The following is a 25,634-nucleotide window of genomic DNA, read 5'->3' on the forward strand; positions in this document are numbered from 1 at the left end:
ACAAGAGGATACTGAATCTTGAGTGCCTCCTTTAGAAACAAGTGGTAATCCAGCTAAGTGTTCACAGCACTCTGTGTGGCTGTAGACACAGTCCATTCATTTGCTACACGCCAGCGAGTGAAGGGACGAGGCCTGGAGGAATGTGACAGTTCAGTGGAGGGCAACATGTCCTGGCATTTCCTTGGGCACTTCCTTGAAGGCTAAGACACTCACTCACAAGCTCACGGTCTTTGGAGCAGAATAAAAATGTGAATACTGTACTCAGAATTTATTGATCCCCTTTGGGAAAGTCCTTTGAAGAAAACCATACTTTATTATAGCACAACACAGCGTACAGGATATCCTGCAGGGCTGCCCGTTAGGATTATTTCTTATCATCAACTAAGTAATCGTTTCATTTTTAGTGCTATTTTGAGCTGTCCCAGACCAAAGTTGACAATCAAATCTTTGGTTGTCAGTCAAAATCGAAGCTTCAGAGACTAAAGACAAGTGTCATGAATCCAGGAGCAAAGTCCTACAATGTGACCGCTGCTGCGACCTACATTTACAAACCAACTAGTCAGAAAACATTATGAAATGATGCAGAATACACTGGCGAGTGAGCATGAGGCTACTGCTGAAAACAACTGTTGTTATTGCACATTGTGGTCTTTAGGTGTCTTTAGAAGTATTTAGTCTGGGAACAGATTTTGAGGTTATTGAAATCTTCAAAGACTTAACGTGTAATAACCGTTTCCATCGACATACAAATGATTTTAACATTTGTATTTGTATTTAATGAATGTGAGATGGCCTTGCTATTTTATACTGAAATTCAGACTGAAAAGGAAAAGAAACAAGAGATTACATTGAAAGAGAGACTCTTGGGCCTAACTGTCATTGTGACTTAATAATTTTTAGAGCTGGATCAACAATCCAGTGTGTCCAGGCCATTAGTCTATAAAATGTCAGAAAACAGGGCAAAATGCCCATTAAAATGTCACAACCCCCAAGGTGACCCTTTCTAATTGCTTGTGTTGTAAAACAGAGAATCCCCAAAACCCCAAAGTAGTCAATTAACAATGGTCTAAACCAGAAGAAACAGCAAATCCTTGCATTTGACAAGCTAATATTCTCATTCCAATTAAATGTCCCAATACAGGAAACAGAAAATCAAACCAACAATCAATTTGGCTATTGCCACTTAAAGCTTGCCGCAGTAACTCACCTGCAAATATTTCCTGTTTATCTGAATGCGCTGCTCAACTAAGTCAGGTGTACTTCTTGGAAAGTATACTAACAGCCGCCAAACAAAGCCACATTCAATTATGTTGCTTGTTTGTGTCGAAGAAAGGCAGATGTCACTCTCACAGTCAGTTACACACTGACGGACTCAGTGTCCGTATGTGTAAGGGCACACGTGTTTGTGCCCGTGTCTTTATGTCTGTATATATATGTAAAGCGATCGCTCATCTGGGCAAGAACAGTTAGGGTCTGTGTCTGATTAATGGCTTAATTGATTAACTGGCTCAGAGATTGATTGGTTGAGTCTGGCTATAACAGATTCATTAGAACAGTGATAGATCAGTGAAATCTGGCTGCAGCTGTTCCGCCTGGCTCCGGACAGCACGGCCTGGTAATGGACATCATCTGTCTGTCTGTGGATCACAATATGTCCACATGCGCACACACTGCTGTGATGTCTGCATGTGTGTGCGTAATATAGGCCGCACACATCTCCTCATTTCTTCAATCACTCCAAACAACTAGACAGGGGAGGAGGGAGTGGCGGGGAGGTAAGTAGGGACGAGGAGGAAGGAGGAGAAGGGTGGAAACTATTTTTGGATTAAAGGCCCTGTTGATCTATTCCTGTTTTCAGCATCCCCTCTCAATCTTCAACTTTTACACTCTGCCTCTCTGTCTTCCTTCCTATCCATCTATATCGTCCTCAAAGCTTTCCCAATTTCGCACTTGCTCACTGCTCGCCTCTTTTTCTTTGACTCTCTGGTACCGATCCTTCTCTGTCCTCATCTCTGCTCTGCTCGACCTCACCCCCCTAACGCTTTTTATTATCTCTTCTTCTTTCAGTTATTCTTCGTGGGTGCTTTGTTTGCCCTGAAACCCTGATAGCAAACTTTGTCTGAGGTACATCGTGATAGCAAAGTCTACAAGAGGACAAACACACACTTATGTATGGCTTAGTAAATGACTGTGAAACGTGGCTGTGATCTAGCGAGGCCTTAACAAATGAAGACAGTGCAGGAAAAAGCACCGCCCACACAAACAGTCGGACCATGGTGTCAGTATAACAGCTAATGAACAAATGGGATGTATGTGTGGTGCTGTGAATTGGAGTGCTTGTATATGTGAATGTGTGCGTTAATTGGTGTGAGAATGAGAAACCTTCCTGGCTTTATAAATTTCACAGGTAATTGATTTGTTTATGTTCGCTTAAAAGTCCAGCTGGACATTTACAAAGTGGTCAAACAAGGAGAGATAGAGCCAAATATCAAAGAACAATGTAAAAACATTTGAATAGACATTATAAAAATGATACAAATGCCTGTCTACCCAGGTAGCACACATATGTCTTGCAGATGCCGGCCTGACGTTACGATAGTTACATTGGAAAGACGTAGTATAGAGAGTGTTTACTAATTGGGAAGACGTTGTAATAACATAGACCAAATGCAGTCTTCTTAATTAGCAAATGCTCCACATAGTACGTCTACTGTATCTCACAGGTTTTTAAAAAGTTTCAAAACTGAGGCACTGGCTCAGCTGGTCTGATATTGTGGGAAAGTTTGTTCCACAGTTTTGAAGCTAAATCAGTAAAAGCACGAAAAGTAAAACTTTTAACAACACAATCAAAGGTAGTCTGGATATAGAACAAATGTTGATGTTTTCTTTTTCCTTGATATTATTTCAAAGTGTCTTTCATTCATCTTAAAAGTTTGATGCTTTTAAATAATAACAACACTTACACTAATGTTAGGTCAGAGCCACAGACTAAAGAAAATGATAGCTTGAATTTACCCAAAACTCTCAGTTATGCCTCTTTTCCACCAAGCAGTTCAGTTCAGTTCAGTTTGTAACACATAAGAATGATTATATTTGCATTTCCATCATCAAAAGTTGAAGATGGTACCAAAAGCCACCGGTACCGCATTGTGCTGTCTTTTTTCCCCCCTCATTACTATTCTGTTGAGGTACCTTGCACACTGATCCAATACCAGAAGATAGAGTTAAAACACTGGAGACCGCTAATTGGTCAGTCAAAAATATCCAGTCGCTCTCTGACGCAAAATTACTCTAACAGTTGTTTTTTTAGCAGTCTTCTGTCTTGCTGCCTTTGTTGCCTTTTCTCAAACAAAGCTAGTTTTCTCACACGTGTGTGTGCTGTGTGTAGAAAATGTGTGGTTGAGCAAGACAGAACATTTAATAGTACTGTTCACAGTGAAAATGCAAAGCAGATCTGGCGTTTCGATACAGTAACCAAGGGTTAAGCACGGTTGTAAGCGTACTATATTGAAAGTACTTCTGAGGAAACCGCTTTAGTCGGACATGTCTCTGTTGGGTACATTTGGTTTATCAGACAAGATAAGATAAGCAAAGCAACACAGATTTTAAATATCTTTGCAAAACAAATCAATTGGCAGTCAACTACCCGGCAGTGACTATCGTTAGTGCAACGTCATGGTGATTCTGTCTACAGTATAGGACAGTAGTTCAGAGGAATGTTGGATTAAAACCAGGTTTCTTTCGGACAGGCTGTAGTCCAGGACCAGGCCAGACAGAAGAGACTTGCTCACAATGCTACGAAGCCAAGGGCCGATGACTCCAAATACTTCTTTGAACAACTTGGAAGGAAGAATATCAAACTTAAAAGTAGTGAGTTGAGTCCTGGACACAATGTCAACCGAATTCCTCAGGGTAAAGGGGGTTAACTTATCTAACAGCGTGGTGGAGGGAGAGGACTCAGGTCAAGGTGGAAGTGAGCCAGCAGGAGTAACTGATGCTTTGATGTTTTTGATCTTTTCAACGAAATGCTTTACAAACCTCAGAACTCACAGTCCTCTACAGAGGTGGTACAAACAGTAGCTGGGGCAGGTACTGGTGATGGTATTGATATTTTCTCAGGCAACTAGACTGGAAAAGCAACGGAGTCTCACACAGTTAGTGAAGTAAACGAAGATGATAGTTCCCTCATAAGGAGTTTATGAACTGAAGTTGAGACTTTTCCCATTAACATTCAGCTCTTCTACTTTCTTTTCTTTCTTTTTCATTTATCCAAGGTCTTGGGTTGGAGGGAATGGCATGACCTTGCTTTCACAGGGGCTATTTGGTCCAGAGCGGTATTAGTATTAAACTGATTTACCATACTCATTTACATTGTTGCACACAGTTATATAACCGTGAGCACTGAGGGTAGCAACAAAGTCTGCTTGGAACAGTGAATAGGAGACATGCAGTTTATATCAAATAAAACCATTTTATGATCTGAAATAAAATCCCCCAATAACAGCGGGTTCAGGGTAACTCAGAGGTAAAAACTAAATCAAGAATGTAGCCCTGTTCTTATAAAAATAAAAAATTCAGATGTGATACAATGATCAGGATGGTCAACACAAATATTAAAATCACCAACCATAAATTGTGGCTCTGACAATAATATAGAAACATTAATGGTACTGAATAACAAAAAAGAAATACAATCTGATAATTCAGATAAAATACTTTCACTGGGTTTAGGAAGGCGATCAAATGAATTTGAACACATGTAGCCCAAATGTCCTTGTGTTGTTTGTTTTCTTTCATGAGTGGTGCCTCCACTACTTCACAGAGTGACAAACCTTTATCACCTCTATCCACACTTTTCCAATCTACAGTGTTGAGTCTATCGTATTTCATATCATCTCCCTATTTATTTGTTCAGCATGACTAGCTTTTCTCCTCCATTGGATTAACAAAGACCCAACAACCGTCTTGTTTACTGAGGGCAAGAGGACATGAGCATCAATAACAATAGATCAGAGTGACAGTGTAATTTATGAATGCCCTGAGCTACAAGACACAGCTTGTTGCCTTCAACCCACGTTTATAGGAATTCTCTCCGAAAAAAGTCAATCCTATTAGGAATTTGCTTTCAAATATTCCAACATTTGACTTTCTCAAATATTTGAGTTTAGTTATTAATGTTAATTGACTGTATTTATATAAAAAAAATGTAATCAAACTGCTTTACAGTTTCTCATGTGGACAGGAGAAGCCAACCCTGCGACGAGTGGAGGCCCTGCTCTACTTCATTGACCACAGACACAACTAAACAGTTTTTATAAAATGTACCCATTTATACCCTGACACAAATTGTATCCATATCACTCACCCCAACACACATACACACAACTAATGTGAAATCGTGCAAACGATGACACAATCGCCCCTCTCTCTTTGCCCCCTTCCTTCTGCCATTGAACATATTTCTCCTTCCTCAGCACCTCATCATCTCTCCTCCTATTTACCCATCCTTTATCTTTCTTCTGTTCCTTAAATTGAATCTTTCCTTTGCCGCCCTGCCCCATCATTCACCAGCTCCATTTTCCCCCTCAATCGCTCTTTCTCTCTTCCACTTCTATTGCTTCAAATTAACATCTGCTGACTGGCCTGCTACTTCAATAACCTGTTACACCCAGCAGGAAGCACTGACACACAGAGACAATCAGTGTGTTCGCGTGCACAATAATATTTCATTTATATTCGGGGTACTCTGAAAACTGTTTATGAAAACCCTGAATATAGCCAGTATGCGCTGATACAAGCTGGCATGTGAGCAGTGTATCCCGTTGGGCTGCTCAGTTTGGAATGGTGGAGTCTTACGCATTTTCACACAGTGATGAGTATCAAAATAAAGCACCACTTCTGAACACAGTGGGAAAAAACTGTAAAACGTCTGTCTCCATGTACACCGCGTTCAACATGAGGTCTCAGCTGGAACCAACTCAGAATATTAATCTTCGCGCACGCTCGCTGACTGACGCACTCACACAGCGTTGGGTTGCAGAGTGTATAGCGAGGTGGCGATAAGGGATAGCCATGTGACTGACAGGATCATTAAAACCATGAGCACCACGCTACTTATCTGCACACTTGACACCTCATTCAGCATCCCGTGTGTGTGTTGCGTGTGTGCTCGTGCATTTCATCTCCTTAAGGCAGCTGAGATGGTATCCCTGCTCAAGTATTTGTCTGGAGATGTGCATTAGTCAGCGTCGATGGTACATCAGCTACATTTCCGCCTACATCCTCCACAATGACAACGCATTCCTCCATCCAAAACTGCACTCTACTTCAAGCAGTTGCATTGGGGATGTGTACCGAAACCCAGTATTTAACATCCCCCAGGACTACAATATTAAATACCGTAGTACTAATAAGCTCCCGTGTTAATGGTGCCTTTATCAGTTCTTTTTTTAATGTTTCGGTGTCATTTATTATCACAACGTTGCAGCCTCTACTCTGCTGAGCTCCTCCTCACACGTAAACACAGAGCGAAGTCAGCAGAGCAAAGAGGTGGTTTTGGAGCCGGTGGAGAGAACCAGGTGAAGATAACTCAATGTTGACTCAAGTTGACGACAACAACATTTGTCACTGTAAGTGCAATAAAACCTTTGCAAATATTACTTCAATACACCTACTAAACAAGCATTAATCACTGCCCGTCACCCACCGCTGTCACGTTTTACACAAGCACTAATCTGTTAAAAATGTGTAGCTTAGTTTACCACGTATCGGTATTTTAAAATTTGTCAAACTCTTGCAAACGTGTCTGCTGGCACCGACAAACCGCAAGTAAGCATTACTATTACTACCCACGTAATCCAGCCTGGTATGATAAACCGTATAGCAGCCAAGTATTGACCGACTGCTAATGCTAGCTGATAGTAAAAAACTGTCAGAATCAATACTTGTATTAACTTTAATTGGGGACATTCAGTTCTGAACAGCAGCTTGTGTTGTTTATGCAATTATGACATTATCTCACGTAGCTGAGCAGCTTCAGTGGCGACTGAGAGCCGTCATGATATCTGACACCTTCAGCTTTAATTGCCAGCTGTTTGTCATAATTTCCATAAGTAAACACCTACATAGCATTGACCACTAAATATGAAGCCACGTTTGAATGTAATGATCAGTATAAGTAGCGATTATCATTAAATGCACAGTTAGCTACAGTGAGTTGGTCTGATTTTTCTCAAGACACATTCATTTCTCTCTTAAGTTCTTTGAAGTTGACCTTAAAATAATGCAAAATAATAATGTAAGTATAAGTCAGTAGATCAGCCAAACTTGATCACCTTATTTTGATCCATATTATTTTATATTTTACTGCAAATTGTCTTTTGTTCAAACTGATATGTCTAAGTATGAAATTCACAACACCTGTTCTCATTTCATTTTGTGTCAGGAGCCGCTCACACACAGCATGAACACAGATTCATTCATCATGGTGGCCTGAATAGAAGTGGTGCCTTGCAGTAAACAATGTTGGCAGAAACCTCTGTCACATTAAAACTTTTTAGAGCTTCCTTCTGCTCCCTGTTCTCTGTCCTCTTTACCTCGACCGCCCCGGCTTGTTCATTGATTCTTAGAAACTTGTTACATCCAGCATCTGTGCCTCTTTGTCTGTGTTCCTCTCCCACTGGACACCTCACTGGGCACCTCGCAGCCTTCCTTTTTATTGCCTTTTTTTTGTGTCTATTGACTATTTTTGTCATAAATGGAAGAGGATTTGAAGATGGTCTGAGTGGGCGTGTGTCTGTAAAATGCTCAGTCAAAGCCATCTATATGGGCATCCATCTTAATCTATTTCATCAGGCTGCAAAACACGCTTGAAATTAAAACCATAAATAGGTGGAACAAGTAGAGCACGCACACACACACACACAGTTTGCTTGTCACACTGACACAGTCCATGAGTCAGTTTCCTGTCCATCCTTCCATCACTCCTGTCTGTACACTGGGGTTTTAATTATAGAACCACAGAGGAGCCTCATTACACTGAGAGAGGAAGAGAGAAGGGACTGAGAGAGTCAGAAATGAGAGAGACAGAAGAAACAGGCAGAGAGGGGAGACGGGGATCAACAGAGACGAGTCTGATCCCTTTGCAACTGAAATATTGAATATAATAATTCTAGACACAACCAGTTGTAGCAGGAATTAATCAAAGCACTAATTCATTAGCCAAGCCTCTTTATCAAAACCACTGAGCATTAGTGCCTATTTGTATAATCGTGTGTGTGTGTGTGTCAGTGTGTGTGTGTGTGTTCCACATCTGTAGACTTCAAATAACCAGACTTTTTATACAAAAGACTTCATTGTAGTCCTAATGTGTCATCACTCAAGGTTAGAGCTTTCAAATTAACCTTGCAGGTACAAGGTTACAAGCATGTTAGGGAAATACAGCCAAAACTCCAGCACACCCGATATTCGTTCTTCAAGGTTTACATGTAATTAAACGCATCAGTGATGCTGTTAAGTGACCTTCCCAATGGTTATCTGCATAACTAGCCTTTGGACAGCTTGAACACAGACTTCCTACGCAATCTCAACTTCAAAAGGGTCGACTTAGGCTGGATCATAGTTTCTTCACAGCATTTAAATAATTATGTAACTATATAAGACACCAAATAATTCAGAATTTCTTGGCACGGGAATCATGTAGCCCACTCTTAACTATATACAGTATCATACTAATTATATACTGTACGTCTTAATTATACAACATTCTGCAGTCTTACTCTCCAGGAAAATACAATCCCCCAGTGTTTGAGATAACAAGACAATTATTGCCAGCAAACTTGGTATCACATGCAAAAGGCCAAATAAGAGATAATGCCATACGCATACCTGCCAACATTAAGCTGTTAAAAAGAGGAAGATTTTCTGGGGTATCGACAAATGGCCTAGCCTCAAGGTCCCAAAAGGGAAAGTCTTGCACCAAGTGGAGCGAAATTTGCAAGCATATTTCTTCTTCTTGGCACCTATTTCATCCATTTTCAGCAGCAAACTGAGCGGAGCAGAGGGCTTGACCGAGCAGAGGGACGAGTGACACACATCAAGCAGGGTCGTTTACCGGCGCTCACTTCTATCTCTGGGTTGGGTTGCCAGGTACCACAACACACATCTCACAAGAAACTGAGACAGTCTCACTTGATTTGTGTCACTATGAAATCGGGAGATTAATGAGAGAAGGATATTAAGCTTTTAATCCATTTTACTCCAGTGTAGCTAACAAAAAGGTTCATTTCCTAAATGAAGCACACCCGGGAAGGGAAGCATTTTTGCACATCTAGCTGTGTAGTATTGGAGAGCAATCACAGATGGTCACAAAATGAGGGCAGGTGTGCAAAAATGTGGAGTTATTATAGGTAAGCTTGAGCACACTGCAATTTCTGAAGCCCATGTGGTGTTTTCTTTTGTCTCCAAACTCTATTTTCAAAAGAACCTGTTCAAATTGGCTTCCGTAGATACTGTTCTGTCGGGCCACCTTAATCAAAGAGCATGCACAAATAATGGGACAAAAAAAGAGTTTCGGTGTTTGCTGACGGCTGCTTGTTGCTTTCATTGAAACTCTGCTGCACAGTCAAGAGTCTAGACGTGACAGCTGGAAGTGTGATGTTTATCAGCTGAAAACAGACCACGGGTAAGGATCCATAAAATAATTGTTTTTGATTTTTACTCAATAAATTGCCTCAGAAATAATCATTTCTCAAACCCCAAGTTGACTATTCAGATGTGTTGTTTTGTTCAACCAACAGACCAAACCCCAACGATATTAAATTTATAATGATTTACCAGAGAAAAACAACAAATCCACCAGCTTTGAGAAACAAGGCGAAGTGAATCTTTGACATTTCTCTATTAATCACAATCATGGAAAAACTTGAATTTTCTGCTGATCGACTAAAACACATGGGTCAAAAAGTCCACAAACCTACAGGATTGCTTAAAGGTCCAGTGTGTAGGTTGGATAGAGGGGAATATTTTGGCAGATGTGTAATATAATATACATATTTATGTTTTCATTAGTGTATAATCACTTTTCGAGGTCTTAGGATTCTTAGTGGCCACCATAGGTTCTCCTACACACATGGAAGGGGAGGATGAGGGGAGCGGTACTCAGGTCTGCAATCTGCAACCTCGTGCCTAGATGCTTCAAAACCCTACATACTGGACCTTTAATTCCTTCCCATTCAGTTTTCAGTTCACAGGTGATTCAGCTACATTTCTTCAAGCTTCAAGGTTGCATCTAACACTAGTCAATAGCAATTAATTAATCATGAACAGTTACACAAAGTGGCTTTATTGTAGTTTGCGTTAAGTTGAGTGTGATTTCTACTTCTTCTACCTTCGGCGCGAAACTGGAAAAACAGTTAAAAATGTCAGTATTGTGTCATTATATTATAATTGAACTCAACTTTTCACACCATCTTCCACAAAATCAAATTAACGTCTACTACTTTGATCTGGGAGCTGCTGCCGTGGTCAATTATAGTTTAGCACAGCAAAGAAAGTCTACACAGGAAGGGCCCCTGTAAGAGAAAGAAGTCTTACAACATCTGACCGTAACTGTGAAATCTTTGAGCCATTTTTATCTAGCTGTTAAATATATTGGCAGCTGCTTTTCCGAACATGGCCATAGATTCTGCCGGTAATTAATTAAGAGCAGTCATTTGAGAGGCAGAGGAAAAAAAGATTTAGTGTCACTGCTCAGTGCGTACACCTGCGCTTGTATCAGGGGGTTGTTGAGCTGCTACACAGCATCCAATTTGGCATTCCTTTTGTATTTAGGGGTCACCAGCCAAAAAAGTCCTGGAGAGAATTACAACTCCACACGTCTGTCGGTATTCCTCTCTCACTGGTTTGACTTTAATCTCCTGAGACATATTCCCTAACCCACACTACAAGCTGCAGACTGTCTATCCAGGAGGGGCAGATTGTGGCAGATTGTGGTACAGATCATTACGTTGCCATGTTGGTTAGAGCAGGTTTCTATGGTGTTCCATGAAGCCTACCATGGCATGATGCAGCAAAATGCAAATCGACTTGAGCGCATAATGAGAGCTGCATCACTGGAAACATCCTGACTGCACACAGGGATACAGGGGGATTCTCTGATCCTACGTTTAAGCTTTTAAATGAGGTCTGGCAGGTGTCGGGGTCTGCGACACTACAACACACACACGTGCATACGCACAAACCACATAGAATCCCCCCCACAAAAACACAATCGCACACTCAATCTCTCCAGGGACGCTAAAATACCTCCAATTAGACGCGCCACAGAACAACTGGGATGGGACCTAGAGCAAAGACAGACACACACACGCACACACACACACAAAGGATGTTTAGACACAAACACACAGTCACACACGTGCACAGAAGGATCCACGGCAGGCTCTCATTTAAGAGTCAGTGATGTGGAAAGGAAACATCTGGAAGGGAGGGAAGACGATTAGAAAAAAATAACAAATGACACAGAGACACACAGGCATGTCTAAAAACAACAACACAAGCGGTATCATGGAGCACACACGCTTATACAAACAGCTTTTCGTGTTCATCAAATACTTCAAACCGTGTATCCATAAAAGCTTTTTAAAGAAAAAGAAACTTGTGTGTCATGTGACTTATGCTGTTCCAGTGTTCTCAGCAAAACAATCATCTCTTCCTTCACACCTACAATACTGTGTGTACATGTGGCGCTCTGTGTGTGTGTGTGTGTGTGTGTGTGTGTGTGTGTGTGTGTGTGTGTGTGTTATCCAGAGGTCAGCTGAGTCAGATTCTACACAGGTCTATTCTTAAGCTCCTGACATAGGCCACTCTGTCACTTCTCAGGGCCGCAGGGCGACAAGCGCTGCTCGACAAGGCACGAGGGGAAAAGAGGATAAACCGGACGAATGGAGTGGAGGGGAGACTCCTTCAGGAGGCGTAATCAAACTCAGACAGGCTCTCCTCCAATCACCAAGCCGAGGTAATCAAACTCAGACTCCCACACCCGCCCCGACACACACATATAATGATTAAGGTTATGAAAGGATATAAGGTTTTTTTTCCAATCCATTTATGCACGTGGAACCGATGCGCCCCTTAGCTCTCTTTTCCACACTCTCTGAACCGTGTTGCTCTTACATCAGAGGCTTTTCTCGTCGTCTCTGCTTTGTGATTACCCTTTTCTATATTTGTGCTCTACTCAGCTACCTCACTGTAAACAGTACTTATGAGACTGCCTACTGATTGTCTCTGTTCTTTATTTGGCAGAATCCAGTTTCTAACTCGATTCATTACTGCGCAGAACTATGAAGCCTCAAAGACGAGCTGGAAATTTTCAAAAAACTTCCTCTGACTTTCTTTGCGTTCAAGTGAACTTATTTCTAACGACACTGTTGCCGGGAGTTTGCATTGGCTTCTGACTTCTTCATGACGGAAGTATGACATGTACAGCATTTTGAAAGGGGGAACTGCTTAGCCTTTGAGAAGAGCTGTGAAAAGTCTGCTGCGGTTCTCTAGAGGGAAGCTTTGTCCGAAGTGTTTTCATGAAGGTCATCTCAGCTTGGGTTTGGAGACAACGAATGTATACAAGCGTTGCATTTAGGGACTAAAAGTCAGCACATCTCGGCCTTGACTGCATCGATCTTTTTGTGTTTTTTAATGTTTCTTGCAAGTCCCCCAACTCTATGTAACAGCTGGAGTGCTCTTTTTGAAAAGAAGCACTCGTTAAGCCGCACTTCTATGCGTGCATGTTATAGTCTAAGCTATTTTTGCAGTTCAGCAATCATTAACAAGCATGACATTACTGTCTTCTCTATAGCAAAGATAAAGGCAGCTGATCAACTATTGAGCCGAAAGCTGAGATAGCATTTAAAGTGCTATAGTACTTATCTCGGCATATATGCGTCTGCTGCAATCTCCTACCCTCTTTTTCTTCTCTTATTCTGTTCTTTTCTCCTGTCTACAACACATGTCCTCTCCTCTCCTCTCCTCTCTCCTGTTGTTATATAAATGGGATCCATGCATGTGGGATCAGAACTTCTTCATCTCTGGCTGTAGAGCTCTAAAGCTGTTTTGTCTCATTTCTTTATTCTGCAAAGTTCAGGTCTTTGATGATGTCCAGATATGCCAAGTGTTGCCGGGCATGTATCTTTTGCATGTGTACAATTGCTTGCCTTTGTACTTTTATGTGTGTGTATGTGTGTGTGTGAGAGAGAGAGTGTCCCTCAAGCGACTACTCTCTTTGGGGATATTTTGCTGCTCTAATGGTCTGATGTACAAATCTACAAAGACCTCCACTGCTGTGAACTGAAGAGAAGCACACAGACATGCACACAGTCTTCTGGGCAACAGGGAGACTGGCTGCTGTTTTGATTGGCAGGCGGAGGTGTGTGTGTGTGTGTGTGTTTTAAAGGCAGACAGAGAGGGAGAGATGATAGCAGGTATGCATGGAGCTTAATTAATTGGAGTTGGGATCCTCATCTCCTGTCATTAACAGAAATACCCTGAGGCTATTAGAGCTCTCTCTCTATCTTTCGTATGCAAACACACACACACACACACACAAACTGAATCAAACACATGTATTCTGCAACTAATTGACCAGACCTGCACCCTGAATCTGACCCCTCCTCCCTGGAGTGGCTGCGTTGATGAGATTTGCTTTGTTGACTTGATATTTAGCATCTTGTACAATACATGTTCTCCTTTGAATATTTAAAGTTCTGTCAATCTCTCATGCTCGGTCTGCAGCGACAACTGACTGAAAATGTCTCCAGCAACAGCACATGTTGTCGGCGGTGATAAACAGCCCCAGTAGCTGTTTATTTTAGAGGCAGGCTGTACTTCCTGTGATTACAGTTTGTGACCTCTCACCAAGCTGTTGAGCTGCTATCAATTGTGGCTGTTCCAGCCTGACCACGGATGACAGTTAGTGCTTTTTATTCTCAGCCGTCTAGGCCACACTTACAGGATAGTGGTCAGGGACATGCAGATAATGGATCTGTCAAGTAGGCAGGTCGTACAGCTGGTTATGTACCACTTATCTTACAGGCTTTGTCGGCTAGCTAAAAGTTTTAACGGTTAGTCGTGACACAGCATGAACGTGACAAGCGGGTCTTACAAATGTGACTGTGAACGTGCAGACAGCAGGATCCTCCAGATACTTACAAACTGCTTAGGGAAGAAAACACTTAAACCAAAGAAAGAGGCAAAAAGAGCTGCCTTAAAAAAGAAAAAAAAAAATAAGTTGTGCATGTTTGGGTCAAAAGTCTTAACAAGTGCATAATATAGAATTTATTTATTTAACCTTAATAAGGCACTGTTCTCTGCACACTGCATGTGTGGTTGTGTGCAAAAGTCATGTACAGTAAGTGCTTTATCCACCAGCAGTCCAGACATTAACAGGATGCTGGTCCTATCCTCAGTCTTCACCAGTGACTCCCTTCATTAGTGAGTCTCTTTCTCTACCAACCCTCTTTCTCTTCTTCATCTGTTGAGCACAACGCTCGAATCAAAGCAAAAAAGGGGAGCATAGAAAATAGGTATCTCATTTATTCTGGTGAATTTCTGAAAAGAGAGACAACATTTTTAGAAATAGGAAATATGACTGACAGCTATGAACTTCTGTCTTCAGATCCTGCACAGGCTGCTTAATGGAATGTAAAAGTGCAAAGAGCGGAGACAGGACAAGTAGAGAGAGAGAAAAGGCAGGAAGTGTAAAAGAAATTTAAAAATTGAGTCTTTTGTTTCTCAAATTTCCTGGGAGCAGCCCAGTCTGCTGATCAGTGTGCACACTGTACTAATATAATGTTTATCTTTGAGTGTAACAATTATGTCAATCCAAATTTATACATACCATCCATATACTGTACATATCATCCAAACATCTGCAACGCCTTTTTAAAACCACCAACTGGCCAACAGGCTGTTTAAGGTTTACTATAGAGGACTGGCCCGGACGAATCCAGAAGAAATACCTTTTGTTTCCATGCATTTGCATTGTTTTTTGGTCGTCCTCCAGTTTTCATTAAATTCCTCTCTCCTCTGTTCCTCCCGAGTCTCAATAACAAATAACTGAATCAAACATGCTGCTTTATAGCAAAGGATATTTACCCAAGAAGCGTTTATTGTAGAAAATACACGCTGATAAACAGAGACAAACACATGGGCACACAGACGTTTATGGCCGAAGACTGATCAGTGAAGCCTAACGATACCCTTACGATTCCTAAAAAACGCCCAGGGGAGCACTCCACAGTGACAGCTGTAACAAGGTGCCGCGTGTATATTTATGTGATTGTGTGTGTGGGTTAGTCTGTGTGCATTTGTGACAAAGGATGCCAAAGGATACAACCCTGTAAAGAGAATCTAATTAAAACTCTATACAGCCACGAGGGACAGCGCGCTCTCTCCCTCCCTCCCTTTCTCATTTAACCGTAGTGAACACTTCAGCTGAAGGACTGTTAGACAGTGGAGTCTATTCTCTGGCCTCCAAGGAGAAACACTATAGAGAGAAGGATACGGCGATAAAGTAACAGCCCCATTCCACTCGCTGACATTCACTCACCAAAGACAATGAATACATGTTGCGCCATGGCCGTGCAAAGGTAATCCAATGCAAATTAAGCAAGGGTCAGGACTAACCCACTCTACTAGCAGCACTGGAGCATCAGCACAAAACAATGTTGGAGCAACATTTAAATTGACATGCAGTGCATTCATGGTTTTTTTACATATAAGCTGTATTAGTGATACATGTTGGTGATGATGTTAAATGTCTTCTCCTTTCTTTCTAGGATACAAGCCACATGTGTACTACACAAGTATTTGTCGTGGGAAAGAGCATTTGCTTTGTTTTTTGTATGTTTATAATCATACGTATTAGTTCATTATTAGATTTCTTGTGATGTGGCAACCCAATCGCCAGAATAAATGTTAGCCACGTGTGTTTCGGCAAAACTACAAGTAAGTTAAAACTGGATGTTTCTTTATGTTGTGCATATGCTCTGTTTAGGTTTAGGCACAAAAAACACTTGGTCAGGGTCAGGAAAGCATCGTGGTTTGGCTTAAAACACCTGGTTTTGTCGCCAATAAAACTGCTGGCATTGTCTCCAGGTAAACTTCAGTCACCCTTTTGGCAGCCTTGTTGGCTTCTGCTCCACCTCCTGCTACTAGCTGCTTCTAATAAGCAGGTAATGTGAATGTGATATGCTAGGTTTGGTACACATGTCAACCTTGGACGTATCTGTGGTGTGAAGAAACGTTAACTGCTGACATTATGTCCTGGCGACTGGGCTGGATGCAGACGGTTTGGCAGAATACTAATTTAATAATGTTTAAATATACTGTACTCCACAGGGATAGACAGGAAGAGAGAGAAGGGTTCTCATGAGGATGGGAGATAGGGAGCATGCAAGATTATAGAAAAAAGCCTGTTAGTGTTACAGGATTCTCTACTATTAATGACAAACAGTGACTCATACTGTATGAAAGGCTCCAACATGGGTTGAATGAGCGTCATGTTTACGTTCTAACCGAGGCTACTTCTCGAGTTTTGGTGAGGATGGCTGAGCGGGAGCAAAAAAGCGAAGTATATTCATCTGGTTTATTTTTTAATTACAGATCATTACAAATATTCTATGTTTAAAAGTAGCAAGTTGTCACACAGTTGGGGTGTCACAATACTGATTCTAATTAGAAATGATTTTTTCTCCACTCGGCCTACTTGCAAGCAGGTCCTAAAAAGACCTCTGGGTTACTGTTAGTCTGCAGCTGCACTTCCAGACTCTTGTCCTGTGTGCACAAAGAAAATAAACTGACTGGTACATCGGAGATGTCATGTTTATTTTCTTTTGCAGAGATGCTTTATTGATTTGTTTGGGAAAAGGATTTACACTGGATAGATTTGAGAAACCAACTTGGTAACACCCTGAATTACTTTCCTTTGTTGTTTACTGTCGAATCCCTACTGGATGGTGTTTTTTTCTTGTTGTTGAAATCTTGAATCTTCATTTTTGGTGGATATTGTTTGAACTTGCCTAACCCTGACCAGCAACAAAGCCATTAAGTCCATCACCGTGACCTTAAAATACTTAGAAATAAAAGAAAATAAAGAAATGTATAGTACAATGCAGATAGCAAACATTATGATGCATCAAGATCCACAGATATTTGAATCATAGGCCTCTGAATCGAAAGCAAATCAAAAAATGAGGTTAACGATCACACCTCTGACTTGTAACACCACTTAACATCGCTCTAAGATCATGACTGGAAAGCGTTATTTTGAAGTTCAACATCTGAGAGGTGAGTCTTCTCTGTGTCACATCAATTTAAGTTGTTGGAATCTCCCAGTTAAACTGTCATTCATACGAGATCAATGATTTAAGCTTCTCAATGTAATGAGTCAGGACCTCCAGTATCTGGATCGTGTGGCTTACAAAAAATAATGAGCGAAAAAATTAAGCTGGCTACATCTGTTTTTCTAATGCACCAGATACGTATTTAATCAACATTTCATATCCTCTGCTGCTCATCTCATTTTCAGGTTTTATCTACGGGCTGTCAACAGTAATTAGGCTGCCACTCAAACTGCCTTCTGCCTTCTCAGCTCAACAAATAGAGCAGATTTCAATTAAATCTTTGGGTTTTAGTTATATTTTTAGTAAACTGGTTTCATTTAACACAGAGCTGAATCGAGCTCCCCGAGACTCTAAAAAAGGTGAAATAAAATCTAATAATGAGGAAGTTGCGCTTTCTCAGAGAGTCTGGGAATCTTATTATCCACAATCAATCAGATTTGATTACGGAATAAATTCTGCTTCTTTGTGAGACTTAAATATGCTTCACAGCTTAATTCAATGTAGACTCAACTGATTCTGACTTGCTGGATGAACACCGTGTTAATTAACAGGGCTGTTTGCTCCGAAACTTTACGCTTTTAGAAGAAGGGAGAATGATTTTCTGATTTTTTTTACCTGAGACGCTCAGGTAGACGGCAGGACTCGTCACATTCTCTCCTGTCATCTCGTTCACTGCCTCTACGTGGTAACGTCCTGCGTCCGCTGCGGTGGTTGCCAAGACGACCAACTGATTGTCCAAAGTGATTGCTCTGTAGGGCACAAACGAGACACGCAGACGACAAAGGATTAGAAAACACAATGACAACAACTGAAAGCAAAACACGTCTCCTTCCAGCGTTGCTCCGGCTCAGACAAGAACACTGCTCAAACTAAGACTCTGACAAGAGGAGAGTATTTGGTACATGGATCATTTAGAATTCAGAAGAGGAGGGGGGACATTGAATACAATCATCAGAAAGGAAAGAGGATTCGGAGAGCTTAAATAAATCTCTCCTCCTGTCTCAGATTGATATGAGGCTCATTTTGTGTCTCTTTCATTCTTTTGGCCATTCTCGTTGTTTGTGTATTGTCTTCTGTTCTTCCTTCTTTACACTGATCCATCCTCATTTCCCCACGTACCAGCAGCAATCAATACAGAATACACAAGCACACACAGTCGCAGGCATACAAGATCTAACAGTGTTCTCACACGAGCACACAGAGATAAGAAACAATCACTTACAAACAGAGTTTGTGTTGCCGTTGCTTTTCTGGGGAGCGTAATAGGAAGAGTTGATTTTGCAGCGAGACGGTGTGGGAGAGGATAGTGGGAGGGAAATGAGGAGGGTAAGACATATATTCGAAGCACTCAGGTTTTCATGTGTTTGAACTCGTGTGCCTCGGAACAGACGCCGCAGGCAGGAAGCACAGGTAGATGTTTTTTAGTGATGCTACTCATGTTTTCAGCATGTCAGTGAATAGAAATCTCCCAACATTCTAACCTGAGAGGTGACACTGAAAGAAAATCAATACGACCAAAGGGAGGATAAAGCATATTACAGTGAGATGACAGTCTTTTACTCTTACAGGCTCTGTCTTTTCCCTGTGGCCTCAATACACGGCTACACACAGTTTGTATGCTGTGTTCAGAACGTATAGCTGTACAAGACACGCTTGTGATTTAGAGCTTCATAAACAAAATACAACAAGAGTAAATGAGATGTGCGTGGTCCTGGATCTCATTTTATTTGGAAAAACAGGACATGTTATTTAGAACAAAACATTTGCATGTGTGTGTGTGTGTGTGTGTGTGTTCGTGATGTGTGTATTTTTCTACGAGTATTGTTAAGCAGTGCTAAATTGGCAGCAATGGGTGCGCCCAAAAAACCCGATCGGAAAAGTGCCAGTTTGGCATGGATTCCTCTCCACTTCACCACAAAACAGCACGTGTCACTTATGCAGACCTGAATCGATACCACGTGCACCAACATGTCTGTAAACAATACAGACTAATAACACAAGTTGTTAACATGGCTTTCGGCGGCTGAGCGAGACAGGTGAAACTCAAGTTTACCACAGAACCTTGACTACCTCCATTTAGGTGTGTGCATGCAGGCACGACCAAATGGAGCTCAACTAATGTGACCTACCAGCATAAGAGATGACTGTGTTGATGCACAGTCATAATAAATTATTACTTGTCATTTTTATTTTCATTTTTAACGATAATGGACATTGCTTATTTAATATCATCGTTTAATTTTCCAAAAAAACTCGATCACAACAACATTTAGCAAACAGAACGAGGTTACAGATTATGCATTTACAAGGGAACGGAGAGAGAAGATGAACAGAGACACCGACTGTGCAGTTTCAAGTCACCACCACACAAGTTGAAGAATTTTTGTTTCCCTGCAGTGACAGTGAAACATTGCCATCATTGTGCCTAAACAAGCAAATATGAGCAATGCAATTTTACAATTACAAGACAATTAGACAATTACACATTAACCATCAACAACCATTTACAGGAAATGAAATTTAACTCAATTGACCTGCTGTAGCTAAGCCTGAACTAAAACCTTCCTCCTGGTCCACATGGACTTGGAATGGGTGATCGTTTGAGCTTATTAAACACATCAAGGAAGATTGCTGCAGGCGATTGTCATTAGGTTTTGCATCTTTGCCTCAGACAGACGCGTTCTCATGACTGTTTTGATTTTGTTCTGAAGGCTGAACTCGCGCTCTTCTGCCACATTGAAGACCATAATTTCCCCGCGCCACTTCAGCCAGAGTTTGGGAGTCAGGGAACATTTTTCCCGGGAAAGAAAATCAGAGGTCGCAAAGACCCTCTGAAGGTGGGATTTCCTGGTTGCACAGGCACTTGTTTCATCAGGAGGAAATCCTGCTGGCTGCTACATGTGGTTATTGATACTGTTGCGTGTCTATTACTTAACATTACGGCAGATGTCAAAATGTCGGGCGGCCTTCACATTTTTCCGTCACAGTCAAATTAAGTTGATGACGGAATATAATCGGTTGAAGCGACCCCTGCCCACGAACATGAGAACACGAGAGTCATTTACTGATTATTCAGGGACCAAGTACGTAGAGGTGTTTGGATGTGACACAAATTGAGACAGGAACTACTGATTGAACTACAGTTGATTGAGGAGAGAAGAGCAGAGAAGCTGTCTGACACACACTCCCACAGACACACTCTCACATACAGACAGAATACCTCAGGTCTAATTTTATTCAGTGTGATTTCCCAGGAGAACATCCACAAGAGCCAGAGCCTCAACCCCAACACTGACATGCTGTTTGTGTGTGTGTACGTCTATGTGTGCATGTTGCGTTGAGTGTGCATGCGTGTGTGCGTGCATTGAACTGCATCTCTCTGCCTGAAATAGAGGCTTTGACAAAACCTTTCTCCTGTTCTCTCTCACTTGTTCCACAGAACGATAGATTCTGCATCCTCGCCTGGGTCCACAATGCAATTTATAGCTGATAAGCTCATTAACTGCACTGACCAGCCCATTTTATCACATCTGTTTTACCCAGCACATGCTGATTAATAGACAGCTAAGGCATGCTTCTACTTGCCTATAGAGTCTGAGGGAGGAGAGCGCCTCCGAGGTTCAAAGTTATTAGCATTCAAAGTCAAAGAAGCTCTGTGGGCGGGTGTAAGAATGCAGTCGGACCAATTAAGATCGCATATTAACATCTGAACGTTTGTTGAGTTAAAAGTATTTGTTCACGTATTTTTTTTTCCTCATTTGCATTTCCAATTTGTATGTACTATTTACATGTGAAATTACTTGTGATGACAGAGGCTGATGGCTGCAGCGATTCCCTTCACGCTTTCATTCGTTCCAAATTGGGAGGTCTCAGGCTTCATTTCCCGTAAAATCTTCACATGCAACTTTCATATCGAGGAAGCAACACAGAGGGAGAGGAATGAAATTAGCCAATAAGAAGTCAGGCGAGCAGGCGGCGATGAGGGGACCTCGATTCATGTGAAATTCCCTTAAAAAAATAATACAATGTCCCTATTTGTTATGAGTAGCTGGAGGGTGGTTAAATGATCTCATCCTAAGAGTTACAATATAGTCTAACACATATCAGGGATACGAACAGACGTGCACATGAGCTGTTTACGTGCGTCTTTTCATTCAGACTGAATCGCAATATTCTAGATGTAATATAGAATAACGCGCCACTGTCTGCTTTCTTTAAGTTCTACATTTAATTAAACCGCACAAAACTGTCCTGGCTTTTAATTAAAGACAAACTCAATTGGAAATCTGTGCATGACTCTGCATGCTTATGTGTGCGCATGGGTGTGTGTGTGTGTGACAGTTTATCCTCAGGCATAAGAGGGAAATTAAAATACAGTAATCAACTACATCCTATTCCCTTCCCCTATTGCATTCCTCCCCATATCCCTCAACCCCCGTCAAATAATAAAAAACAGCCGCTCTTGACTCTTTCTCTTAAAGTCTATTTTCTCACTCAGATCACAATCTGCACATTTTCTTTCTTGGTTTCATCCAATTTTCTTTGCATTTTGCTTTCGCTAGCTGTCTCTCTACCACACTCCTCTAGCCCCCGAACACCACACTACTGCCCTGCCTTACCTCCCCTCTCCTCCCCCTGACTCTTTTGAACCAAAGCACCAAGCCAGATTGGTCTTTCATTAAGTATCTGGCCCCAAGACTCATTTAATAAACACTCATGGGTGTCCACACTGCAAGACTGGCTGAAAAACACACACGCACACACACTCACACACATACAACTGTGCCAAGAGATAATTAGCACACACATGTCGCAGGCCAGAGGATGAGTGAGCGACTCAGTGCATGAACGAGTTTGTTTTTTATATTTAAGTGCGTCTGAGAGTGCGCGTGAGTGTGTGCGTTGGGTCTGACTGAGTCTTCTGCCAGCAGAGCCCACCTCGGCCCGCGTCTGCCCTCCCTCTCTATCTCCGATAGGCAGCAAGCCACATTCTTAAACCACACTGCGTCTGACACACTGAGGCTCGGGGTGGAGGAGTGTGGCGGCAGGGCAGAAGGAGGGATACTCCACTGTAAACCGAGTCCAGACAGCAGGCTTTTTGGCAGCTTCATCCCCAAAGCAAGTGCCTGCCAGACGCCCACACATTACACTGCATACATACACACACCTTCTCACACAGTTGGGAGCTTTCACTGTTCCTTGCAGCCGTTAAAAATCGGATGTTTGCTTTGGTGATGAGTTCAGGGGACACATGAATATGTTCTCTGTTGGACTGATTGATAGCTAACGTGCACATGTTTGTACCTGCTGAATGCAACCTTATGTGTGTGTCTGTAAACCTTTAACTTTCTGTTATTACAAACTTTACACAGCGTTGAGGTATTCAAATTTTTTAAGCCTTCCTGCTTTCAAAATTGCCTGTCAGAGTGAGTTGTGGCATGGTGTCCTCCATCCCAAAGTAATTGGTAACTATAAAACTCAGCTGCAGAGAGTACATTGTTTTGAATGCGGACAGGAGGAGGAAAGCTTCTGTACCATATTCATCAACATTTGCTCTGATAGCTTTATTTTTTTTGGCTTGTGTTTTGTCTTTATCTGCACAACCGCAAACAAAGGCTGACACAGAAAACTCACAGTGAAGCTACTGTATAAGGCTTACCATAACAAGTCACGTTTATAAAGCTTGGATTGTTTTTTTTATTTATATCATTTTTATCTATTTAATGTGGAGGGAGATTCATTTGCGGCTTGTTTTTCAACCATTCAATTCCGAAACGAACAATGCAAACTGTTTCTTACAACTTCATTGGACACCACGAGGACAAATGCACAAGTTAATCATCAAGAATTATGACTGAACTGCTGAGATAGTTGAATTTGGTTGCTTTAATTAGCCTGAATGCACAGTGACTCAATGTGAACACAAAGTTGTAAGTGGAGTATCTTTAATGATTCCACAGGATGCACCCCCTTAAAGACATTTCTTGTTGTGATGCTTTGGGATAAATTGTGCTCAAGCAGCAGCGGGAAGTCGGAGCTGATATAAGGTTAAAATACACCACTTTAATATAACAGTACAGAGAGAGGAAAAACAGAGGAATGATCCTGGTGGTGAACAGAGAAAAGAAAAGACAACTTCATTTTGCTGATTTCCAGCAATAGTTTCACATAGTTTGGGAAAATATGATAGATCTGTTTTTGTAATGGGATTAAAAAGTCTAACTGAGTTAAGACGGAGAACTGGACCACTGCCAGCAGCTCTTGACATTCTGCTGCCAGTAGCGTGACAGTGACTGCTTTAGTGATTTTCATGCATAGTTTAAATTAAGCTATTGTTAACACAGCCTGGGGTTGATGATTTGTTTTACAGTGTATTTGCTGAACATTCTTTAATCCTCTCGCTCAGTCAAAATGCAATGCCTCGAACATTATCTTTAAAAAGACATTTGTTTAAGTTTCTGATTGCTACAAATGTGAAGCAAAGTCCTACAAGCTGAATGAAGACTTAAAGTTTGGTCAAATTATGACATTTTTGCAGCTTTAACACTGAGGTCTGTTCTGTGGAGTAGTTTTTTTTTTTCAACCCCGATTTGGGACGCTGTGTAAAATTTTAATAAAAAGCAGTGCAATCATTTGTGAACCATGCAGACACATTCTTCAAACAATCATGTGTCTCACAAAGTGGTGAACCTTGCCCCGTCCTTGGCAAATAATAATATCACTGACCAATCATCAAACCTGTTCAGAAAGTATAACAATGAATTGAAATTGTTTATTGAGATTCAGTGAAATAAATATAATCAAACAAAAAAAGTTATAAATGCTTTTTTAATTTCATCTTTCAAAAAACATTCCCTCCCCATCACTTTTAAATAGCAAAATACTTCAGGCCTGACTAAAAGAAACTAAAGTGAAAATATAAAATGAACACACAAGTCATTTGAGTCATCATGTATCAAGTCACAAGTCTTTAACCTCCAAGTTGAGTCTCAAGTCATTTAATCAAGTTGAAAGTCATCAAAATAGTGTCTTGAGTTGACTCGAGTCCACATCTCTGCTGTAAGGCAACAATGCCATTAACTGACAGCTCTACTGTCATCAGTGCCTGATATTAGTGTAAAAAAAGATGAGCCCCATCACCAAAATTCAAAACAGATGATTGAAACCTGCTGTTATTTTGAAATTGATTGACAGACGCTTTGAAAGACAGCTTAATAATAGTCAACTTCTAAGTCATTAATGTTTTTCAATGCTGTCAAAGTCTGTTTACATGAATAATGTTTGAGCGCACAGCAGTAAAACTGGCCTACAGTTTCAAATATGACCAGTTGGGAAACAGAAAAATGCAAACGCATCTCTAACTCTTCAGCTCTTTAATAATGCACCAAATGTTGACATATCTAAAATGAATGTGGTAAAAAAAAAAAAATGGAGCCTCAAACTGCACTTAGTGCCATTCTAGTTGCTGTCCAGGTATAGCAGTGTCCCCTCACTGAACTGTCACTGGCATTCCTGCTGCAAGAACCATTAAGTGCGCTTAAGGACTCGTTCCAAACTTGTTCTAAATAAATCCCTAAAACACTTTAAACATAAAATGTCTGCTACCCTTTTATCTTGTAATCAACAAGAGGGAAGAAAACAAAACATTCACAAAAAAACTCTGCCATCTCTACAATAAGCCTGTTGGAGCTGAACCAAATGAGAAGAAATAATGGAAGCAGGCTGCTGATGCATTAAAAATGTGCATCAACTATTTAGAAGGTCTGGATTGTGTCTATCGCAATCTAAATCAAGGCCAGAACATTTTGGACTACATTAAAATGATAACAGGGAAACATTCAAGTTATTAAGGGCACCCGTCAGGCACATCCAGAGTCCTCCAATCAGAGTAACGTGCAAGCTCCTGCTAACAGGCTTCACACTGCATAGCCAAAGATATGTGAAAAGTATATGGACACTTGAATATTACATGCGTATGTAACTACTGAAAAATTTGAGCTGAATGTATGATAAGTCAGTAAACAGAAAATTAATGTGCAACTATTTGATTATTTAATCATTTCATCTCTTTTTCAAGCATAGATTCACTCTCCAGCTTCTCAGTTATGAGGATGTGCTACTTTTCTGTTTATAATTGTAAACTGAAGTCATAGAGCCTTTACTGTAGGTCCTGGACTGTTGGTAAGACAAAACAAAACCATTAAAGGTATCAGGTTTTTTGTTTGTTTATTTTGTGAT

The 25,634-nt window shown here is 41.1% G+C and overlaps 1 protein-coding gene across 1 annotated transcript in view; it reads right to left on the minus strand.

Moving 5' to 3' along the window:
* LOC311263794 (protein sidekick-1-like) overlaps nt 1-25,634 on the minus strand; it is a 242,425-nt gene that overhangs the window by 102,510 nt on the left and 114,281 nt on the right. Inside the window, exon 5 of the mRNA XM_084364111.1 lies at nt 18,012-18,145. Within this exon, the coding sequence (XP_084220237.1) occupies nt 18,012-18,145 (134 nt within the window). The remainder of the gene's footprint in view (nt 1-18,011; nt 18,146-25,634) is intronic.

Source organism: Pagrus pagrus (genome assembly GCF_965226575.1).
Source record: "Pagrus pagrus genome assembly, chromosome: 2".
Lineage (NCBI taxonomy): Eukaryota > Metazoa > Chordata > Actinopteri > Spariformes > Sparidae > Pagrus > Pagrus pagrus.